Below are 20,129 nucleotides of genomic sequence, written 5' to 3'. Positions count from 1 at the left end.
ATGTGTTTGGGTAAGTGACTTTTTTGTGTTGTAAATTCTTTCTATTGTGTCGTAAGTTCTGTTGTATCATTCTTTCTGTTTTACAGTTTGCATAGTAAAGAAAACAACAATACAAGAGAAGAATCCATGATGAGTTCTGTACAAAAAGATAACTTTTATCAACATAACATGGAAAAATTAGAAAATGTTTCTCAGCTAGGCTTCGATAAGTCACCAGTTGAAAAAGGTACACAGTATTTGAAGCAGCATCAGACTGCGGCTATGTGTAAGTGGCAGAATGAAGGGAAGCACTCAGAACGGCTTTTGGAAAGTGAACCTCCGGCAGTAACTCTGGTACCAGAGCAGTTCAGTAATGCTAATGTTGATCAGTCACCCCCAAATGATGATCACAGTGACACAAATAGTGAGGAGAGTAGAGATAATCAACAGTTTTTGACACATGTAAAGCTTGCGAATGCAAAGCAGACGATGGAAGATGAACAGGGCAGAGAAGCCAAAAGCCACCAGAAGTGTGGCAAGGCTTGCCGTCCTGCAGAAGCCTGTGCAGGGTGTCAGCAGGAAGAGCCAGACGTGGTGCCGGAGAGCCCCTTGTCGGACACTGGCTCTGAGGATGTTGGTACTGGACTGAAAAATGCCAACAGATTGAATAGACAAGAAAGTAGTCTAGGAAATTCTCCTCCATTTGAGAAAGAAAGTGAACCTGAGTCACCAATGGATGTAGATAATTCCAAAAATAGTTGCCAGGATTCAGAAGCAGATGAAGAGACAAGTCCAGGTTTTGATGAACAGGAAGATAGCAGTTCTGCTCAAATAGCAAATAAACCTTTAAGGTTCCAACCAAGAGAAGCTGACACTGAGTTGAGGAAGCGGTCCTCTGCTAAGGGAGGTGAGATTCGATTACATTTCCAATTTGAAGGAGGAGAGAGTCGAGCTGGAATGAATGATGTGAATGCCAAACGACCTGGAAGTACTTCTAGCCTGAATGTAGAGTGCAGAAATTCTAAGCAACATGGGAGAAAGGATTCTAAAATCACAGATCATTTCATGAGAGTGCCCAAAGCAGAGGACAAAAGGTAATTTTTACCATCAAGAGTGTCTTCAATAGGGTAATGTGTTATATAATTTTGTGAGGGGGAGTTTCACAAAGTTATGGTTTGCACTGAAGGCAAGAAATAGTTGTCTTTCTTATTAATTAATAATGCATAATTTAAACTTAGACTCAAATGTTAAATTCTAAAAATCACAGAAACAGAAAAGAAGTAAATCATCAGGTCTTAGTCTCGTGACCTTCCTTCTGAGATCTATGGGAATTGCTCGACCATAAATGCGATAGTAACCACTGTTACCTTGGGCTGCTGTATATGCATTGTCTCTGGCGCTCTGGCAGCAGGCAGGTGGTACTGCACTCACTTCACAAATGAGGAAACTGAAATTGGTCAGAAAATTCACTGAAATTACGTAACTTGTGGGGAGTAAAGCTGGGATTTAAATCCCAGCTTGTATGATTACAAAAAAATGTGAGTATAAAAATTATCTTAAAGCCCACTCCATAATTTTTGTGATCTCTTATGGCAAGCATGCCATAGTAAGTTCACTTCATTGAAAATTCTTGTCTAGAGTCCTAAGAAGTAGCTGATACTCTGAGCCATGACTTGTTTGGCAGTGTACCTGTTTTACAAGGCCCCTTTTTTCAGAAGGTGATTTACATGTGTTTGGAAATTCCTTCCACAGACTATTGAAAATAAGCTCTTGGGTTTTACTGTAAGCCTTATAAGGTTTTTTGTTGTTTTGTTTTTTCTAAATACCAAGGAGAAAGAGCAAGTTTGGCACATTTTAAACAATAACTTCTGGGTAAGTGTTTTTATTTGTGTATCTAAGTGAATTTAAACAGTGAGTGGTTTGTGATTGAATATATATGTTTTGATCTTAGAAAAGAACAATGTGAAATGAAACATCAAAGAACAGAAAGGAAGATCCCTAAATACATTCCACCTCACCTTTCTCCAGATAAGAAATGGCTTGGAACTCCTATTGAGGAGATGAGAAGAATGCCAAGGTGTGGGATCCGGCTGCCTCCCTTGAGACCATCTGCCAATCACACAGTGACTATTCGGGTAGATATTACCTCTTACCTATAAAGAGAGAAGGTGCTAAGTTTCAATTTATTGTGATACTTGTGAAAAACAGACCAATGCATAAAAAATGTTGCTCTTTTCTGTGTATATAAAGTACTGAGAAGTTTATAGAATAGAGAAATATAATGATAGGTTACTTAACACGGTACTTAGCAAATCCGTAAGATGAATCACTGTTAACTGCTGAGGGTATTGAATATTCTGTAGTGTTAAGAAAATTTATTGAATTAAAAAATTCAATTGACAGTATTTATTGAGTACCCACTACATGTTAGATACTAAAACTCAAAATTGTATGTTGTTTAGTATTCTCAAATTATTCTCCAGTTTTGTCCTCTTTCTGAGCTCTAGATTCTTCTAGACATCCCCATCGCTGTCCCTTAGGTATCTCAAACTCAGCATTTCTAAAACCAACCTCATTTTAAAAAATCTGTGGTTAAATGTATGTAATACGAAGTTGACCAACGTAATCATTTTTTACGTGTCCATTTCAGTGGCAGTGTTGGACAGCCATTACCACTGTTCATTTCCAGGAATTGTTCACCTTCCTGCACATAAGCTCTGCCTACTAAATAGTAACGTCTCATTCCTCACTCACCCTGGTAACCTCTTTCATACTTTTCATGGGTTCTTTTTAAAAAAAAAAACCAGAAAAACTTTATTGAGCATTTTAAGTGTTTAGTTATATTTAGTTAGTTTACTGAGTTAGGCAACCATTACCGTAATCCAATCTTAGAATATGTCTGTCACTCTTAGAGTAGTTTTAAATATTCATATTTTAGGAATTCTCTGGCTCGCCAGTGGTGAGGACTCAGCGCTTTCACTGCCGTGGGCCTGGGTTTGATTCCTGGTCGGGAAATGAACATCCCACAAGCCATGTGGCATGGCCAACAAAAACAACAAAAAAAAGAACCCATGCAGGATTATTCATCTCATTTATTAGATTCTATACTAGATTTCACAGGGGCTACTTAAAAAAAATCTCTGTTCTTATACAACTTAGCCTGCTGCTGCTGCTGCTAAGTCGCTTCAGTCGTGTCCAGCTCTGTGTGACCCCATAGCAGGCAGCCCACCAGGCTCCTCTGCCCATGGGATTCTCCAGGCAAGAGTACTGGAGTGGGGTGCCATCGCCTTCATGTGATTAAATATTCTGAAGTGCAGAATTCATTAGTGTGGTTAGGTAAAAGTGACATTGAGCAGGGTGGTGGAGTTTGAGCTGAGTTCTTAAAGATGAGAGGAAATTTCTGAAATGGAGTTAGTAAGGCAAGGGAATTCCAGATAGATATATAACCTTTATAGGAAAAGGCTGTGCAGTTTAAAACTTTTACAAATGGAAAGCAGTTGATTTGCTGGAACTGAGTATTTGGATGGAAAATGGTGGAAGAGAAGACTTGAAAAGTAGTTTGGGTCCATTTGTAGAGGGCTTTAGGTATCAGAATCTGAGTCTCTAAGAAATTGAATCTATAAGAATTGGAAATCATGGAAATGTCTGTGCAGACAATAGTTGTACTACATACATAGCAAGGTTGATCAGACGGCTATATGTAAGGATTACTGAAGAGAGGATACATTGGAAACAGGAAAAGGTAAGAGCTTGGTTAAGAGATGAAGAGGAAGCAAACAGTGATGATCAAATTGTGCTTCATGAGAGTGGCTCAGGGCTTCTTTTGATATTGACTCAAATTTCTTTTCTAAACTGTATATTTAACTATGAAAAACGTCTTATGAAAGAATTAACGTGTGTTAACTTTTAAAAATGCTTAATACCGTTTTTTTTGTTTGTTTGTTTGTTTTGCTTAATACCATATTTTAGCCAGCAGGTTTTACCAAGAGAACTCATTTTTGTGCAGGTCATAGAATCAGGGTTCTCTTGCTACTGCTGTTTGAAGCATTTCCTTAAACATCAAAATAACAGTGTAAAAAAGTTACCATCTGCCAGCTGTTTAGGTGTGCGGATAGGATTTTCTTACTATTGGATGAGAGAATAAATAGATTGATGAAAGCTTTAGCTGTCATCTCTCTCAATTTCATAGTCCTTCAGTTAGTCTCTTTGCTATAGAATAAGTAAAGTCACTCTAAAAATTATATTTATTACAATAGCTTTTATTTAAATATAATGATTTTGTATTAGAATTCGTAGGGAAAAAAAGAGTTCTGCTCTTTGAAAAAGTTTGGAAATAACTGAGACAGGGTAGTAATTGTGGGCATATAAAAGAATAAATGCAAATTGTTTTGAGATTATATTGATAGGACACTGTGAATTCTGTAGTATGGGTGATGGGGAAAAGGAGGCATTGATAATGTGTGTGAAATTAAGAAAAGGCTTAGTGACTGACAAGATGTTAATGGTTAAGATTTGGAAAAAAGATTGATCAGGAGAAATAAGTGATATTTTGACTTTTCCTGCTTCCTCTCTCCCACTGCCCACAAAGAAAACCTGAAGCATCTTATACCGTCATTAATTAATCTCTGTAATTACTGTTTGTCAAATATCCAATGAATTTATAAAAGTTTTATTACAAAAGTAATACAGGGTCAATGAAAAATGTTTAAGAATTTGGTGTGTTTTCTTCCAGATTCTTTTTCCTGAATATGGTAGTAGTATGCTACATGTATAATTAATAGTTGTTAAATAGAAGTCCTTAGTTACATTTCTAAGATGCCAGATATTAATAGTTACAGCATTTGAAGTCATAATATAAAGCTGACACCTAGTGTTAGAAATGAAAGATAATCTGAAATTGCATGGACATGATAATGCTTGATTATCTGTAAATGCACTCATGCATACAACACACACTCACACACAAACATGTACACACATATAGGCAAACACATGTATAGGCATGTGCTATACACATGCATACACATATTTAAACTACAGACACCCAAAGATACGTATATTCTCATATATTATGTTCCCCTATGTGTGGAGCTCTACTGGTACCTGTTTTTGTCACCTTAGATTACATGGACGATCTTCACAGTCACCTTTGGGGTCCCCATATGGATTGATGGGTTGGCAGGATTGGTGTCTCAGCCACTCTTGACTCTTGAACGTCCCTTATTGTTTCCTCCTTGGAATATTCTCATCCTTTGGCTTCTTTGACACCATATATTCCTGATTTTCTTCCTGCCTCCTTAAACCCTTGCTTTATTCCTTTTCGCTTTTTTTCTACATGTGGCGTTTAAACGTTAGAGTTCTCCAGGACTTTTTCATAGGTCCTCTTATTTTTTCCTCTCTTGGAGTAGTCTTACACACACTTGTGGTTTTAATGGTTACCTGTATAAAAGGCCTACAAGTTTATTTCTCTTGGGTTGCAGGCTTTTAATGAAGCTGCCTATTTAACAGTCTTTCCTTCCATAGGCAGTTCCTTTTTTTTTTCTCTTTCACCTTTTCCTACTTCTTTTTCACCTTTGGAGTTGAGCTCAATTGCTACTTCTTCAAAGGATTCCCTGAGCTCACCATGTAAGTTAAAGTTGTCTAGAAAGATTCTTGTGGCATTATGAACCTCTCATTTATAGCATCTTACAGTAGAAATTTTATATTTATTTGTGTAATTATTTGATGATCTTCAGTGAAGTTCTGATTCATGCTATAGTATGGATGAACCTTGAATATATATATATATAATATATATGTATATATTTATCCACGTGCATATATACACATTTCAGGCAAAAGGAGAAGGGGGCAGCAGAGGATGAGATGATTAGATAGCATCACCAACTCAGTGGACGTGAATTTGCGCAAACTCCAGGAGGTAGTTGGAAGACAGAGAAGCCTGGTGTGCTGCAGCCCACAGGGTCACACGGAGTCGGATACGACTTAACAACTGAACAGCAGCAACAATGTGTGTGTATATATAGTTGACCCTTGAATAGTTTGAGGGTTAGGGTGCCGACCTTCTGGGCAGTCAAAAATCTGAGTATAACTTACAGTTGGCCCTCCGTATCTGAGGTTCCACATTCAGCAATTCAATCAACTGCTGATTGTGCGGTGCTATGGTATGTATTTATTGAAAAAGATAATTGTGTAAGTGGACCTGCGCAGTTCAAACCCATGTTGTTCAAAGATCAACTGTACATATATAAACACTTAACACATATTAAAAACATACATGTTTGGCTCAGTGTGAATACTCAAAATACAAAGTTAATATAGTTATTATTCTTAAGTTTAGAGTCCAGTGCAGGAGGGGGAAAATTGTGCTCTAGTATGATGATGAGCCAATAAAATGAGAGAATAAGCTTACTGCCTATTAGAAAGTTTTTAAAGACTTCTTATAGGAAATGAAAATTGAGCTGAGTATTGAAGGTTGATGTTTAAATAGATAGTGTTTTGGGTAAAAGAGGATGTTAAAAATTGGAATCATTTAGAATCTATATAGGCAGAAGGGAGCCATTATAGGATTAGAAGGTTGGGGATACTTTAGAAAGATAATATAATTACCAAGTTGGGAGAAGGGTTTTATGTGGGATGAATGTATCTGGGAGCAGTTGGGAGTTAGGGAGAGGGATAGAAAGCTGTTACCAGAAATTCAGTCAAGGATTAATAAGGCCCAGGGAACTGGATGGGATGAAGGTAGAGTGCCCAGGACACGATGATTTGGAAACTAACTGAAGGTAAGGAGTGGGAACAGCTGAAAAAGACTTAACGAGATTTCTTGCCTAGGAGCTGGTCTGTATTTTTATAGCATTTACTTCAGCTGATTTCTTTGGATTATTTTACAGAAGATATGCCTAGTTTTTATGCACTTACAGTTTTCTTGCATTTCAGGTAGATCTTTTGCGAATAGGAGAAGTTCCTAAACCTTTCCCAACACATTTTAAAGATTTGTGGGACAACAAGCATGTTAAGATGCCTTGTTCAGAACAAAACTTGTACCCTGTGGAAGATGAGGTGAGAACAACACTGAACAGAACTCATGTTCTTTTAGTCTCTGAAAGATATTTTAATGCTTGCTGTTTGGCTTCTGATTCTGCCATGTTAAAGAGAACTTGGAATAGTTTCTTCATGTTTTTCTTTTCCTTAAAGAATGGTGAGCGAACTGCAGGGAGCCGGTGGGAACTCATTCAGACTGCACTTCTCAACAGGTTCTCTCGGCCCCAGAACCTGAAGGTGTGTTCTTCTGTAATTTTTGTCTCTTACGTGTAGTTCTTAGAGATGAGCCCTGGTTCGATCCCAAAACTTGAAGGTGTGTTCTTTTGTAATTTTTGTCTCTTACATGTAGTTCTTAGAGATGAGCCCTGGTCTTTTCCTTCAGAGATGTTGTTTGATCTTTAACAGACTTAGGTAACAGCATTATTTATATGCAAAGTGCTTGCTTCCTGAGGAACTCTCTTTAGAGACATTCTTGGTTTATACTCCGTCTCTAGGCAATGAGTAGAAGAATTGAGAGTTGTAAATGACTTGCCTGGAGCCACACGGAATAATTTGGAGAACCAGAAATAAGACCTGTTTCTTGATTCCCCATCCAATTTCCTTTGATCCTGGGCTTTGCTTTGCTTTTTGTTTTAGAATTACCCTGCTTCTGAAATGTCTTTAAAAGTAAATCAGGGAAGAATTACGACTTCAGCATTGTTTGCCCGAAGGGAAGCTGAGTTTGCTAATGATTAAACATTGTACTTTTTATTGCTTTTAATAACAGCTTCTAGCAGTTTCATAATTTATTAATCTTACATTTTGGCAATAATTTATTTTTTTGATTTAAGAAATATTTCGTTTAAGTCCGTAAGGGCAGCTATTAGATTGTTTTGAGTATATGTTTATTTTTGGCACTATAGCCTTATATAAGCTTTTAAAAGCTTTTACAACTATAAACAGATTTTTTATACTTCTGTAAAACTGGCTTTGTTCTCTTTGAGAAATTAATTTGTTAGGTACTGTTTCTTAGATTTTATACTGATTTTTCATTTATACTTACAAGTTATTCTTAACTTTCTGTACCTTTTCCATCGCTCCCTTTTTTTTTTCCTTAGCTCTTGTTTTCCCTTCATATGAAAAATGTACCATAATATATTTTGAAAATTTCATTTCTTAGGGATACTGTTTCTCAGCCTTAAAATTACTTTTTTTAAATGGGAGAAATTCTCAGGGTCTGCCAGAGCTTACTTATTGTTAATATGTTAATTACATGTGCACAAACATAAACACATATTAATTACATATGTACAAACATAAAACTAAATAAATCTCTTTATACTTATATCCAGTTATATCAATTTGATTTTTTCCATTTTAAACATTTTGACCCATCATTTGAGTTGTGTTCATTATCACTGTGAAGACAATTTGTAATCAGTATTTGCTTTTTGCACCGATTTTTAAACACATATCTGAGCCCCAGAATAGTATACTGATAAACTTAAAAATTATACTGTATAAAGAAAAAATTCTTTGTGTTTACTACTTTTTAACTTATCAGAGTTGGTGAATGTTGGTAGAGGGAAAGATGGGGGTCTCTATGCAGAATATCAGCTTGCAAATAAATACGTTAGGTCCAGGTTTTTAAGAATTTGACATTCCTGTTCTGCAGTGCATCTTAGGTACTTCTTTATTTAAAATACCAGCTTTCGTTTCTACAGTGTGTTGTTTTCCTGGCCTTTGTGTTCATTCCAAAGTGAATGAATTAAATTCACTGCAGCCATGTAATTAAAAGACACTTGCTCCTTGGAAGAAAAGCTATGACAAACCTAGAGAGCATATTAAAAAGCAGAGACATTACTTTGCCAACAAAGGTTTGTCTAGTCAAGGCTATGGTTTTTCTAGTAGTTACGTATGGATGTGAGAGTTGGACTATAAAGAAAGCTGAGCACCAAAGAATTGATGCTTCTGAACTGTGGTGTTGGAGAAGACTCTTGAGGGTCCCTTGGACTGCACGGAGATCAAATCAGTCAATCCTAAAGGAAATCAGTCCTGAATAGTCATTGGAAGGACTGATACTGAAGCTGAATCTCCAATACTTTGGCCACCTGATGCTGGGAAAGATTGAAGGCAGGAGGAGAAGGGGTCAACAGAGTATAGATGGTTGGATGGCATCACTGATTCGATGGACATGAATTTGGGCAAGCTCTGGGAGTTGGTGATGGGCAGGGAACCTGGCATGCTGCAGTCCATGGGGTCACAGAATCAGACATGACTGAGTGACTGAACTGAGCTGATTCATTCCAAAACCACATTTATAAACTCTCAAGTACAAGCAGACCAATCAGGAATACTGTCCAGACTCTATATGAAAAACACGAATTTAGGGCCTTTAATAGCCTTACCAACAGGATTATTTAAGAATTTACATATTTTTTCTTTAAACACAAATACATAATAATCATAGTGTTCTAAATTATGTTGCTGCTCACCTTTTTAGCAATTCCTTAGTGTGCCATGATTATTTTAAAAAGGGGTAATTAATCTGAATTTGCCTCTCTTGTTTATTTTACGGTAGATTCAGCGTAACAGAGTAATCTATCCAGATTTTCTACTCTCTACTTAACGGTAATTGTTTCCTTTGCTGAAGAAGCACGATGAGAGGGAGGGAAAACATTAAATCCTTCTTATAGAATATAATAATATTTTCGCTGTTTTTTTTAATGCCATTTGATGTCAAATTAAGAGGGATTAGAGATGTTAGATGGCAACCCACTCCAGTGTTCTTGCCTGGAGAATCCCAGGGGCGGGAAGTCTGGTGGGCTGCCATCTCTGGGGTCACACAGAGTCGGACACGACTGAAGTGACTTAGCAGCAGCAGAGATGTTATAAGTTTATAAAAGCAGCAGTGTCCTCAAAAGTTGGTTTACACTGTAATATTTCTATGAATAATATGTCTGATAATTTGCAAAGAATGGACTTCTTTGTGCTTTAAGTTGTATTTATTGTGAATTACGAACTGAAAAAAAATCACTCGCCTAAGAGTACTGTATGGAGTAGCACCCAGGCTTCCCAGGTGGGGCTAGTGGTAAACAACCTGCCTGGCAATGCAGGAGGCATAAGAGACACGGGCTCCATCCTTGGGTCAGGAAGATCCCCTGGAAGAGAGCATGGCAAGCCACTGCATTATTCATGCCTGGAGAATCCCTGTGGACAGAGGAGCCAGGTGGGCTGCAGTCATAGGATTGCATGAAGTTGGACACGACTGAAGCGACTCAGCATGCACACGGTTTTCCTGGTGATTGGGAGGCCTCCTGGTGGACGACTTTTGAGACTTGAAGACTGAAGTAAAGTAAATATGAGTTAGGAGTTAATGCTAATTATACAACTCCATTAAAGAATTAGAGTATAAATGCTATTTAGAATGTTTTTCCTTACCAACTTTGAGGAGTAATTTGCATATAAGATAGTACATCCTTTTAGAGAATGTAACTTGATGGCGTTTGCCATGTGCTTATACACCTGAAGCTCTCACTGCAGCCAAGACACAGAGTGTTGCTGCCACCCTGCAAAGATGTTTCTCACCCCTTTGTGATCCGTTTCCTCTTTCTGCACTGGCTGCGGGCAACTGTTGATCTGCCTTTTTTAAAAAAAAACAGAAATATCGGCTTCATTTTATTTGAATGGAATCATGTGTGAGGTATGCTCGTGTGTCTGGCTTCTCTCACTTAGGTGAAGATCTTTGAGATTCATCTGTGTTGTTGAGTGTATCAGGAGCTTGTTCCACTATATGCATTGTCTATCTGTGTGCTCTTACAGACATTGCTATTTAATATTTTGTTTGAGGTCCTGAAATCAAATACCAGTAATTTGGGGGAAAAAATTCTTAGAATCTTTTCCTTCTTAATGGAAAATGTATTATAGCTGTGAGAGTAAATTAAACTGTTTATCTTGTCATGGTATTTCATGGTTGATGACTTTTCTTTTCCTTTTTCAAGGAACTTGGATATCTTCTTATTTGAAGTAGATTATATACTTTTTTATTGGCTCATTTCTTTTAGCCGAGATGCTTGGTGATAATTGATGTGACATGAAGTATTTTTCGGGAAGCTCTTTGGCAGAATGTTGACTTTTAAAACCTTTCTTCAGTGATGAGGAAGTTTAGGTTTATAGTAATAATCTAGCACGATGTTTTTCAGACTTCATATAACTTCAGTAAAAAATCTTGGGGTGTATATTGCGATTATAAATGGTTTTTTATAAATTCTCTCTTATTTTAATATGTATTATAAAATATAATCAAATAGAAATTTAAAAGGATGCGATATAATAGTTCTTTCTGTGTAACTAATGGATTGTCTTATGCCTACCCCACAGGTAAAGTACTGCCTATTCAAACAGTTAGGGTTAAGGAAAAGAAGGAAATGGCAACCCAGTTAGTATTCTTGCCTGGAGAATCCTATGGACAGAGGAGCCTGGCAGGCTCCAATCCACAGGGCCGCAGAGTCCGACACGACTGAAGGGGTGTAGCGTGTAGCATTCAGACAGTTAAGATCACACCAGTAGATGGCACACTAGTTTGACCTCAGTCTCTTCTTTATTGCTCTCTTCCCCAGGGAGCCTTTTTGGATTTTCCCTGATTTTCTCTCCTAATGAAACCTCAATGCTAATACACTGTATATCTGTGTATGTGGTGTGACCCTATTAAAGACCAAAGTCACTATGTTATTACTATTTCCTTTTTTTTAACCCCCAAGATCCAATTTTTGTCCATTTGGATTATATTGCTTCTGTTTTGAGTACATGTTTTAGAGTAATTATATTTCCCCCTCTATTACTTGACCTTTCTAATCTCAGTTTTCTTAAGTGAATACTAAAAATTAGTATGCATTCTGTTCATTCATAACTGCTGATATGGAGTAGCTAATGGTGGAAGAAACTTGTCCAACATTAAGAAATATACTGGAAATAATTCATAAAGGAGACAGGCTATTCCTAGATAATTCACTTTACTGTATCATGACTTTTTATTTATGCTTTTTCCATAGGATGCTATTCTGAAATACAATGTGGCATATTCTAAGAAATGGGACTTTACAGCTTTGATTGATTTCTGGGATAAGGTAAAAGTATGCTTATTTCTTAAACTATGAAACTAATATAATATCTCTAATGGAGAAGTTTGAGAAAAATGCACATAATTCTGTCATACTAACACCATTATCATCTTTTATTTTTATCAGAAATATTTCCTGTTACTTTTGTGTGGCTAATTTTTAATTGTGCTTTAGTCTCTCATTATATGCGTTTCCTATTGTATTATTGTACCATTTTCAGTATTATCAAATGACTGCATACTATTTCATGCCTAGATTTTGAGAATTTAATGATTCCCATATCAAACACCTAAAGTTGCATCAATTTTACTTGGTTTTAGTGTAGTAATATCTTTATATATGTATGTATATAAATGCATATATATGTTTTCCCAAATCTGATGTTGTTTCTTTAGGTGATTCCCAGAAATTAAATGGCTAGGTCAAAAGCCACAACTTTTATGGCCTGGGATTTATGCTATAGAATCATATTCCCCAAAGGAGTCTGTAGCAATTTAGTCTGCTCTCAGCACGGTGAGGAATACCACTCTGATAGTACTGTTAGAAGAATGGGTTTTATCCACTTTGAATGAATGGCAGTATATATGTGTGTGTGTGTGTATATATATATATTTTTTTTTTAACATTTTGTTTTGATATGATAGATTCACAGGAAATTGTAAAGAAATATACAGGGAAGGTCTCACTTACTCTTTATTCTGCCTTCCCCAGTGTTGATTGCCTAAGTAAGTATAATTCAGCATCAAAACCAGGACACTGACACAAGACCTTATTTAGAGTGTACTGGTTATGCTCACTTGTGTATGTAGTTATGCCTTAAACTGGATACAGTTGTTAGTTTTGATAGGAAGTAATGCTTGTATTTGATGCCTTGTGATGGCAATAAAACATGCCATGGATTAAAACACCTCTGTCACTCGCTATGAGGTCAGGAAGTAATTTTTCCTCTCTTCTGAATCAGTCTGCTCAGACAGGACGTTGTTTCTCTTTTATCTGGTGACCTTGCCCAGAAGCAGCCCTGTAAGAGTAATATGTGGCAAGTTTTGGTGTGTTTAGTGTAGATCATAAAATGAGGTGGTTACTAGGTGCTGATGATAGTTTTATAGTTGTCGAGAGAGAGGAGTTATTACATTTTTGACCTTCTAGATTTTACTTACTTTGTAAACCTGTGGGAGGGTTGGGGGAGTCCTCACAGTTGTACCAAATATTCATTTCTGCTTTATTTAAGTTTTTCTATTTTTGTAGTTATATGTAGATATAAAAGCATATTTAAAATATTAATAATATAAAGCTATGTTGCACAAGTTCGTCATTTTTAGTCTTAATGGTTACATAATATTCCATCAAATGATGTATCATTTGCTTAGCCATTCCAATATTAGAGATTTAAGGAATTCTCTTTGTGTAAATCATGTCTAGATATTAAGGCTCTTCTCTATGGCTGTTATTCTGCCATTGTCAGTGTGCTTAACAGGAGACCTTGGATGTTTAAACGGTTGCGTGTTTTTCTGTCCTTCAAATCTCCAAATGTAGTAATATAGAACTTCACCATGCCACAGCCCACAGGGGTAACATTGCTCGGGATTGCAGGGCTTAGTGAGAAGTAAGTATTAAACAGTTAGACATATATGTGCGTGGAGTTGGAGTAAAAGGAGGTCTTGAGTGGAAGGGAAACAGGTGTTTGGCTAGGTTTTAAATTATAAATGAATTATATTTGCTTTTCATTAACAGTATTTAGGAATTCTTTACTTAAATATCACATTCCACTCTGAAAGGCTTATTTTGCTAAGAAAAAAAATGAAGTTTAAATTTAACATCATATCAGTTTTAATATTTTACACTTAAGTTTATTTGGGGGCTGTTAACATTTATCTTGTTAAACCTTGCTTTGGCTAGTTCTATAAGGAATAGGTTTTTTAAGCTCATACTACCTTAGAACAGGAGGTGTTAATATAAACATCATTAGTGTGATTCCATGCTATAGTTATTACGTAAATGCTGGTATTTAGTGTAAGAAATAAGAGACCCAGAATCATGGTAATCCTGCTGTGTGAGCGCCCTTATTTAGGATGAAAGTGAGAAGTATTGACTAAGCTTTTTTTTATTTTGTCAGAGACCAGGGAGGATTACAGAAATCAATCTGTTATTTTGTAATTTATAATTAAGTATCTAGGTGCTACCGACTTGCAATGGCCGTTATTTAGTATTTTTTTGCATCTTGAATGCTAATATTGGTCTTCCTCCCTGCCAGCTGTTGGAAATGCTGGGAAAAAATAATCTGTGTTTTATGGCCCTCCTGTGTGGTGTTCCACAAAATTAAATTCAAACACTTCTATAATTTGTGTTCTAAATGGATCAATACACTTATTGCTGGCATTCTTCACAGCAAAGTATAGCAAAATGTCCTATATTTTAGGAAACTTTCTCTGTTAATGCGTTTTGTGCTGTGCTTGGAATCCATGGGATTCTCCAGGCGAGAATACTGGAGTGGGGTGCCATGGCCTCCCCCAGGGGATCTTCCCAGCCCAGGGATTGAACCCAGGTCTCCCGCACTGCAGGCAGCTTCTTTACCGTCTGAGCTACCAGAGAAGCCCATTAATGCATTTTAGAGGTACTTTAAATACTTCCACCTCACATAAACCGTGGCCCTATTTCTTTTTGTTCTCAGTGAATTAGCTTGTGAAATTCACACAGCATGTTAAGGTAGTAGTGATTGAAGAGGGGCGTGGAGGTGGGGTATTTTAAGAGAGCTTGCTTCTGTTTCTGTGATCCTGGTTTCTACTTCTGGACTTGGACAGTACTTAAAAAATGTATGTTTGCCTTATAATCATTCATTAGGCCATCCATATTTGATATATTCTGTGTACTTTTTGAACATATATTTCACAGTAAATGTAAATGTCAATTCAAAATAAAGAACTTTAATTCTAAAATTGGTTTGTATAGTAAATTTTTTCAGTAAATGGAATAGTTGTTGAAAGGAAACCTAAGGTTTTAGGGACTATTTCATCTTCTTTTCCGGTTTTAGTTTTATGTCTGCAGTAGAAAAATAGGAATGAATAGGCCTCTTATTTCCTCACTTGTGTTCAGTTTAGTTCAGTCACTCAGTCGTGTCCAACTCTTTGCGACCCCATGAACTGCAGCACACCAGGCCTCCCTGTCCATCACCAACTCCAAGAGTCCACCCAAACCCATGTCCATCGAATTGGTGATGCCACCCAACCATCTCATCCTTTGTTGTCCCCTTCTCCTCCTGCCCTCAATCTTTCCCCAAATCAGGGTCTTTTCAAATGAGTCAGCTCTTCACATCAGGTGGCCAAAGTATTGGAGTTGCAGCTTCAATGTCAGTCCTTCTAATGAACACCCAGGACCGATCTCCTGTAGGATGGACTGGTTGGATCTCCTTGCAGTCCAAGGGACTCTGAAGAGTCTTCTCCAACACCACAGTTCAAAAGCATCAATTCTTCGGCACTCAGCTTTCTTTATAGTCCAACTCCCACATCCATACATGACCACTGGAAAAACCATAGCCTTGACTATACGGACCTTTGTTGACAAAGTAATGTCTCTGCTTTTTAATATGCTGTTTAGGTTGGTCATAACTTTCCTTCCAAGGAGTAAACGTCTTTTAATTTCATGGCTGCAGTCACCATCTGCAGTGATTTTGAAGCCCAGGAAAATAAAGTCAGTCACTGTTTGCATTGTTTCCCCATCTATTTCCCATGAAGTGATGGGACCGGATGCCATGATCTTAGTTTTCTGAATGTTGAGCTTTAAGCCAACTTCTTCACTCTCCTCTTTCACTTTCATCAAGAGGCTCTTTAGTTCCTCTTCACTTTCTGCCATAAGGGTGGTGTCACCTGCATCAGATCAGATCAGATCAGTCTCTCAGTCGTGTCCGACTCTTTGCGACCCCATAAATCGCAGCACGCCAGGCCTCCCTGTCCATCATCAACTCCCAGAGTTCACTGAGACTCACATCCATCGAGTCAGTGATGCCATCCAGCCATCTCATCCTCTGTCGTCCCCTTCTCCTACTGCCCTCAATATTTCCCAGCATCAGGGTCTTTTCAAAAGAGTCAGCTCTTCGCATCAGGTGGCCAAGGTATTGGAGTTTCAGCTTCAACATCAGTCCTTCCAGTGAACACCCAGGACTGATCACCCAGGATGGACTGGTTGGATCTCCTTGCAGTCCAAGGGACTCTCAAGAGTCTTCTCCAACACCACAGTTCAAAAGCATCAATTCTTCAATGCACACTTTTCTTTATAGTCCAACTCTCACATCCATACATGACCACTGGAGAAACCATAGCCTTGACTAGATGGACCTTTGTTGACAAAGTAATGTCTCAGCTTTTTAATATGCTGCCTAGGTTGGTCATAACTTTTCTCCCAAGGAATAAGCGTCTTTTAATTTTATGGCTGCAATAGCCATCTGCAGTGATTTTGGAGGCCAAAAAAATAAAGTCAGCCACTGTTTCCACTGTTTCCCCATCTATTTGCCATGAAGTGATGGGACCAGATACCATGATCTTAGTTTTCTGAATGTTGAGCTTTAAGCCAACTTTTTCACTCTCCTCTTTCGCTTTCACCAAGAGGCTTTTTAGTTCTTCACTTTCTACCATAAGGGTGGCATCATCTGCATATCTGAGGTTATTGATATTTCTCCCGGCAATCTTGATTCCAGCTTGTGCTTCTTTCAGCCCAGCATTTCTCATGATGTACTCTGCATATAAGTTAAATAAGCAGGATGACAATATACAGCCTTGACGTCCTCCTTTTCCTATTTGGAACCAGTCTGTTGTTCCATGTCCAGTTCTAACTGTTGCTTCCTGACCTGCATGTAGATTTCTCAAGAGGCAGGTCAGGTGGTCTGGTATTCCCATCTTTTTCAGAATTTTCCACAGTTTATTGTGACCCACACAGTCAAAGGCTTTGGCATAGTCAATAAAGCAGAAATAGATGTTTTTCTGGAACTCTCTTGCTTTTTCCATGATTCAGCGGATGTTGGCAATTTGATCTCTGGTTCCTCTGCCTTTTCTAAAACCAGCTTGAACATCTGAAAGTTCACGGTTCACGTGTTGCTGAAGTGTTAGTTCATCCATAAAGGTTGCCATAAATAACAAAGTCGGGTTGGGATGGGGTGCTGCTGTTTTTGTCTTTTTACATATGTGGCTGGTAAAAGTGGAGAGTGAGAGGGTAAGAGTTTCGGAATGAGAGGACATTTAAAAGTCATATAATGGAAAAAATGAAAGTTGAAAGGTTTTGTTGTGACTAGGCTGGTAATGTATTCCTCTTTGGAAGCTACAGTTTTTTTCTTTACTAAATACAGCATGAAGTCTGTATCTTAAGTAATATCTACACAGTAAATTCTTTATGTCAGCTTAGTGATTGTGTGACTCTTGCCTTTGCTGTAGTTATTCAGATACTGAGTTTGTGTTGTCCTGTCTGCTGGTGTCCTCTGACTTGTCAGAGACAGATTGTGTAAAACCTCGTTCCTGTAAATGAGGGTGTTTGAGTCTATCAGTAATGAACGTAAGCATGCTTGCTTCTGTGCTACTTAATGTTAAAAGGTAAATGGATGTGATACTGAGTTTTGAAGGGTACACACCAAGTGTGCCTGAGTCACCTTTTCCTTCCGAGTTATGTGTTGTTTTACGTTTACAAAACAAGTACATCGGAATTCTTTGTCCCAAAAATTGAGACGTGTGCTGTTTAACTAAAATGACATCTTTGACCTAGATCTTAAAAATTATTATTGACAGAACAACAATAGAGACTCAGAGAAAACAAATACAAGCTTGTGTTAAAATGGATTACCAAAAAAGTCATCTCACATTTATAAAGTAGTGGCTAGAAGGAATTGTTTTGACTCATCTTTTTTATGGGATAAAAAAGTTAAAATATAATATATTGAAAACATTAGACAGAAGTCTTAGTGTGAGTCACCTGCCGTTTAACAGGATAAAGCGCAGCGGTTGTATTTTGTGCATCACTCGGGCACCGTGTGCACTCATATGCAAGTGCTGTCTTCAGACTTCTTGGCCTTCTGGTGCATGCCGTACTGTTATGGACAGCTTACCTAGTAACAGCTTTATCGAATGGACTTTACTTACTTGTGTATTAAAACTTTTAGAGCAAGAATATTAGAGGATTTTTTTGTTTTGTTTTTTCTCTCTCCATTGCCTCACTCCTACCGAGTCCCCCCACCAGAATCTCTATAAACATCTATAAACATTTCATGGAACATTATTAATTAATTTTTAGGCTAGTTTTGGAAAAGCTGAGGTAAGGCACCAGGTTGTTAACCACTGTTTCAAATCAGAACAAGCTTCTTTAACCAAGAGCCAGTGAGAATTGTGGCCTTTCACAATAGCCTTTTTTTTTTTTTTTAAGTAATGTAGAAGTAAGTTTCTGAATGTATATAATAAACATATTACTCCTTAGCTTTCAGTTCCAAATGGAATTCTTCTTAGCTAATTTATTTTTGGGCCTTTCTTCAAAGCTTAAAAGATTTAAAGTGTCCTTGTTACATTTGTCATAAAGAGCCCGTAGCAAATTCCTAATCAAATGAAAGCAGCCTTGAATATTTCACAAGACTACAGCTAATGTCTTTATTCGTCTAGCTTTCGAACCTCTGATTTGGAGTTCAGTGGAAATTTAACCTTTTTGGACTTCTTCCCTTAGTGACTCACAGTCTCTAAAATCAATAAAGTCTGCATTGCTTTACAACTTGACTTGATTTAATTCATGAGGACTGTAGGAGCCAAAAGAGAACTAAACAGGGTCAACAAAATATTAAATTTTAGATTTTTAAGAAATATGTGGACTTTCCCCTTGGTGTGGTTATTGTATGTTTTTGGGTTGGAGTATATGTTGAGGGTCTCATTCATGATTTATTTTAAATAGTACACATCTCATGAAACTAATTGCTTCAGTTGAAACTAGGCACCTTGCTTTATAGACTTGCTGAGTTATTATGGATAATCAGTCTTGGTTGAGTCTTCTGTGCCCTGGATCATTGAAACAGAGATCACAGTGTTTTTGAAACATTGTTGTATTTATGTGTGTGGAGACAAGGAGGATGGAAATTATAGGCATCTAAAAGTGAAAATTTATTTAGGCAGAATTCCTCCTGTATTCTAATGGAATTAATCTAGTACATTAATGTCCTGTAACTCCAGCCTTACCTATTTTGTTCAAATAGCTATGGAAGCCGTTGCTTTTAAATGTTGCTGTGTCATTGATTTCATGATCCAGAAATCTACTCTGTTGGAGGAGTGATGATAATTTCATGTTCTAATCTCTTCCATGATTTATATCTCTCTATCAACTAGCTCTGAGGTAGGTTTTTGTTTTTTATGCAATTTGGCATAATACTTTGATTTATAATCATAGCCATCTTCCTGTTAGATGGCTTCTCAGATTGTTTACTCATCTTATGCTTCTGCTCATTAAAAATAAATTCTGTATTCATTTTGGTTAAGCTCTTGATAACACATATAAGATCTCATATTTAACACTAAAAGGATTTTTGTAGTATATATTATCTGAAGATAAAAACAGTAAAAAGAAAGAAAAGCAGTGTAAATCTGGCTTTCAAATTGATGCCCTGTTTCCACGTGTAGCCTGTGTCAGCAGCGCAGTGGAGTGGGTGGTAAAGGCCTGGGCAGGCCCGCTGGCCCCGAGAGGCGGGGCAGAGTGTGCCAGGAGAGCCCTGCTGGCTGCGCGGCGGCTGCATCTCCAGAGGACGGAGCCAGTCACTCCTTTTGTATTTCACTTGTGGTACTAACTGTGAAAAGTACTTACCCATCATGTATTGCTATGGTAGTGACAAGTAATGATTAACTTTATGGGGCAGTCAGATTCTAAGCTATTTGAGCAATTATTCTTTACAGGTTAAAGAAATTTTTAGTAAACTGAGTGGCATAGTACCTTATTGCCTCAGTTGCTCTTTGATTACATGGAAAGCACTAGAAAAAGACATTTCTGCAAGAACCATTTCCACCA

At 37.4% G+C, this 20,129-nt stretch overlaps 1 protein-coding gene across 5 annotated transcripts in view; it reads left to right on the top strand.

The window, feature by feature from the left end:
- PARG (poly(ADP-ribose) glycohydrolase) overlaps nt 1-20,129 on the top strand; it is a 113,077-nt gene that overhangs the window by 5,289 nt on the left and 87,659 nt on the right. For 3 of the 5 annotated variants that reach the window (XM_055538555.1, XM_055538538.1, XM_055538565.1), the window contains exons 3-7: nt 87-1,073; nt 1,931-2,114; nt 6,916-7,038; nt 7,174-7,257; nt 12,051-12,125. In XM_055538555.1, the coding sequence (XP_055394530.1) occupies nt 87-1,073; nt 1,931-2,114; nt 6,916-7,038; nt 7,174-7,257; nt 12,051-12,125 (1,453 nt within the window). The remainder of the gene's footprint in view (nt 1-86; nt 1,074-1,930; nt 2,115-6,915; nt 7,039-7,173; nt 7,258-12,050; nt 12,126-20,129) is intronic. The other 2 variants (XM_055538548.1, XM_055538552.1) reach the window with 2 other exon arrangements.

This window comes from Bubalus kerabau, chromosome 1 (assembly GCF_029407905.1).
Source record: "Bubalus kerabau isolate K-KA32 ecotype Philippines breed swamp buffalo chromosome 1, PCC_UOA_SB_1v2, whole genome shotgun sequence".
NCBI classification, from domain to species: Eukaryota; Metazoa; Chordata; class Mammalia; order Artiodactyla; family Bovidae; genus Bubalus; species Bubalus kerabau.
This window is presented reverse-complemented; position numbering and strand designations above follow the sequence as displayed.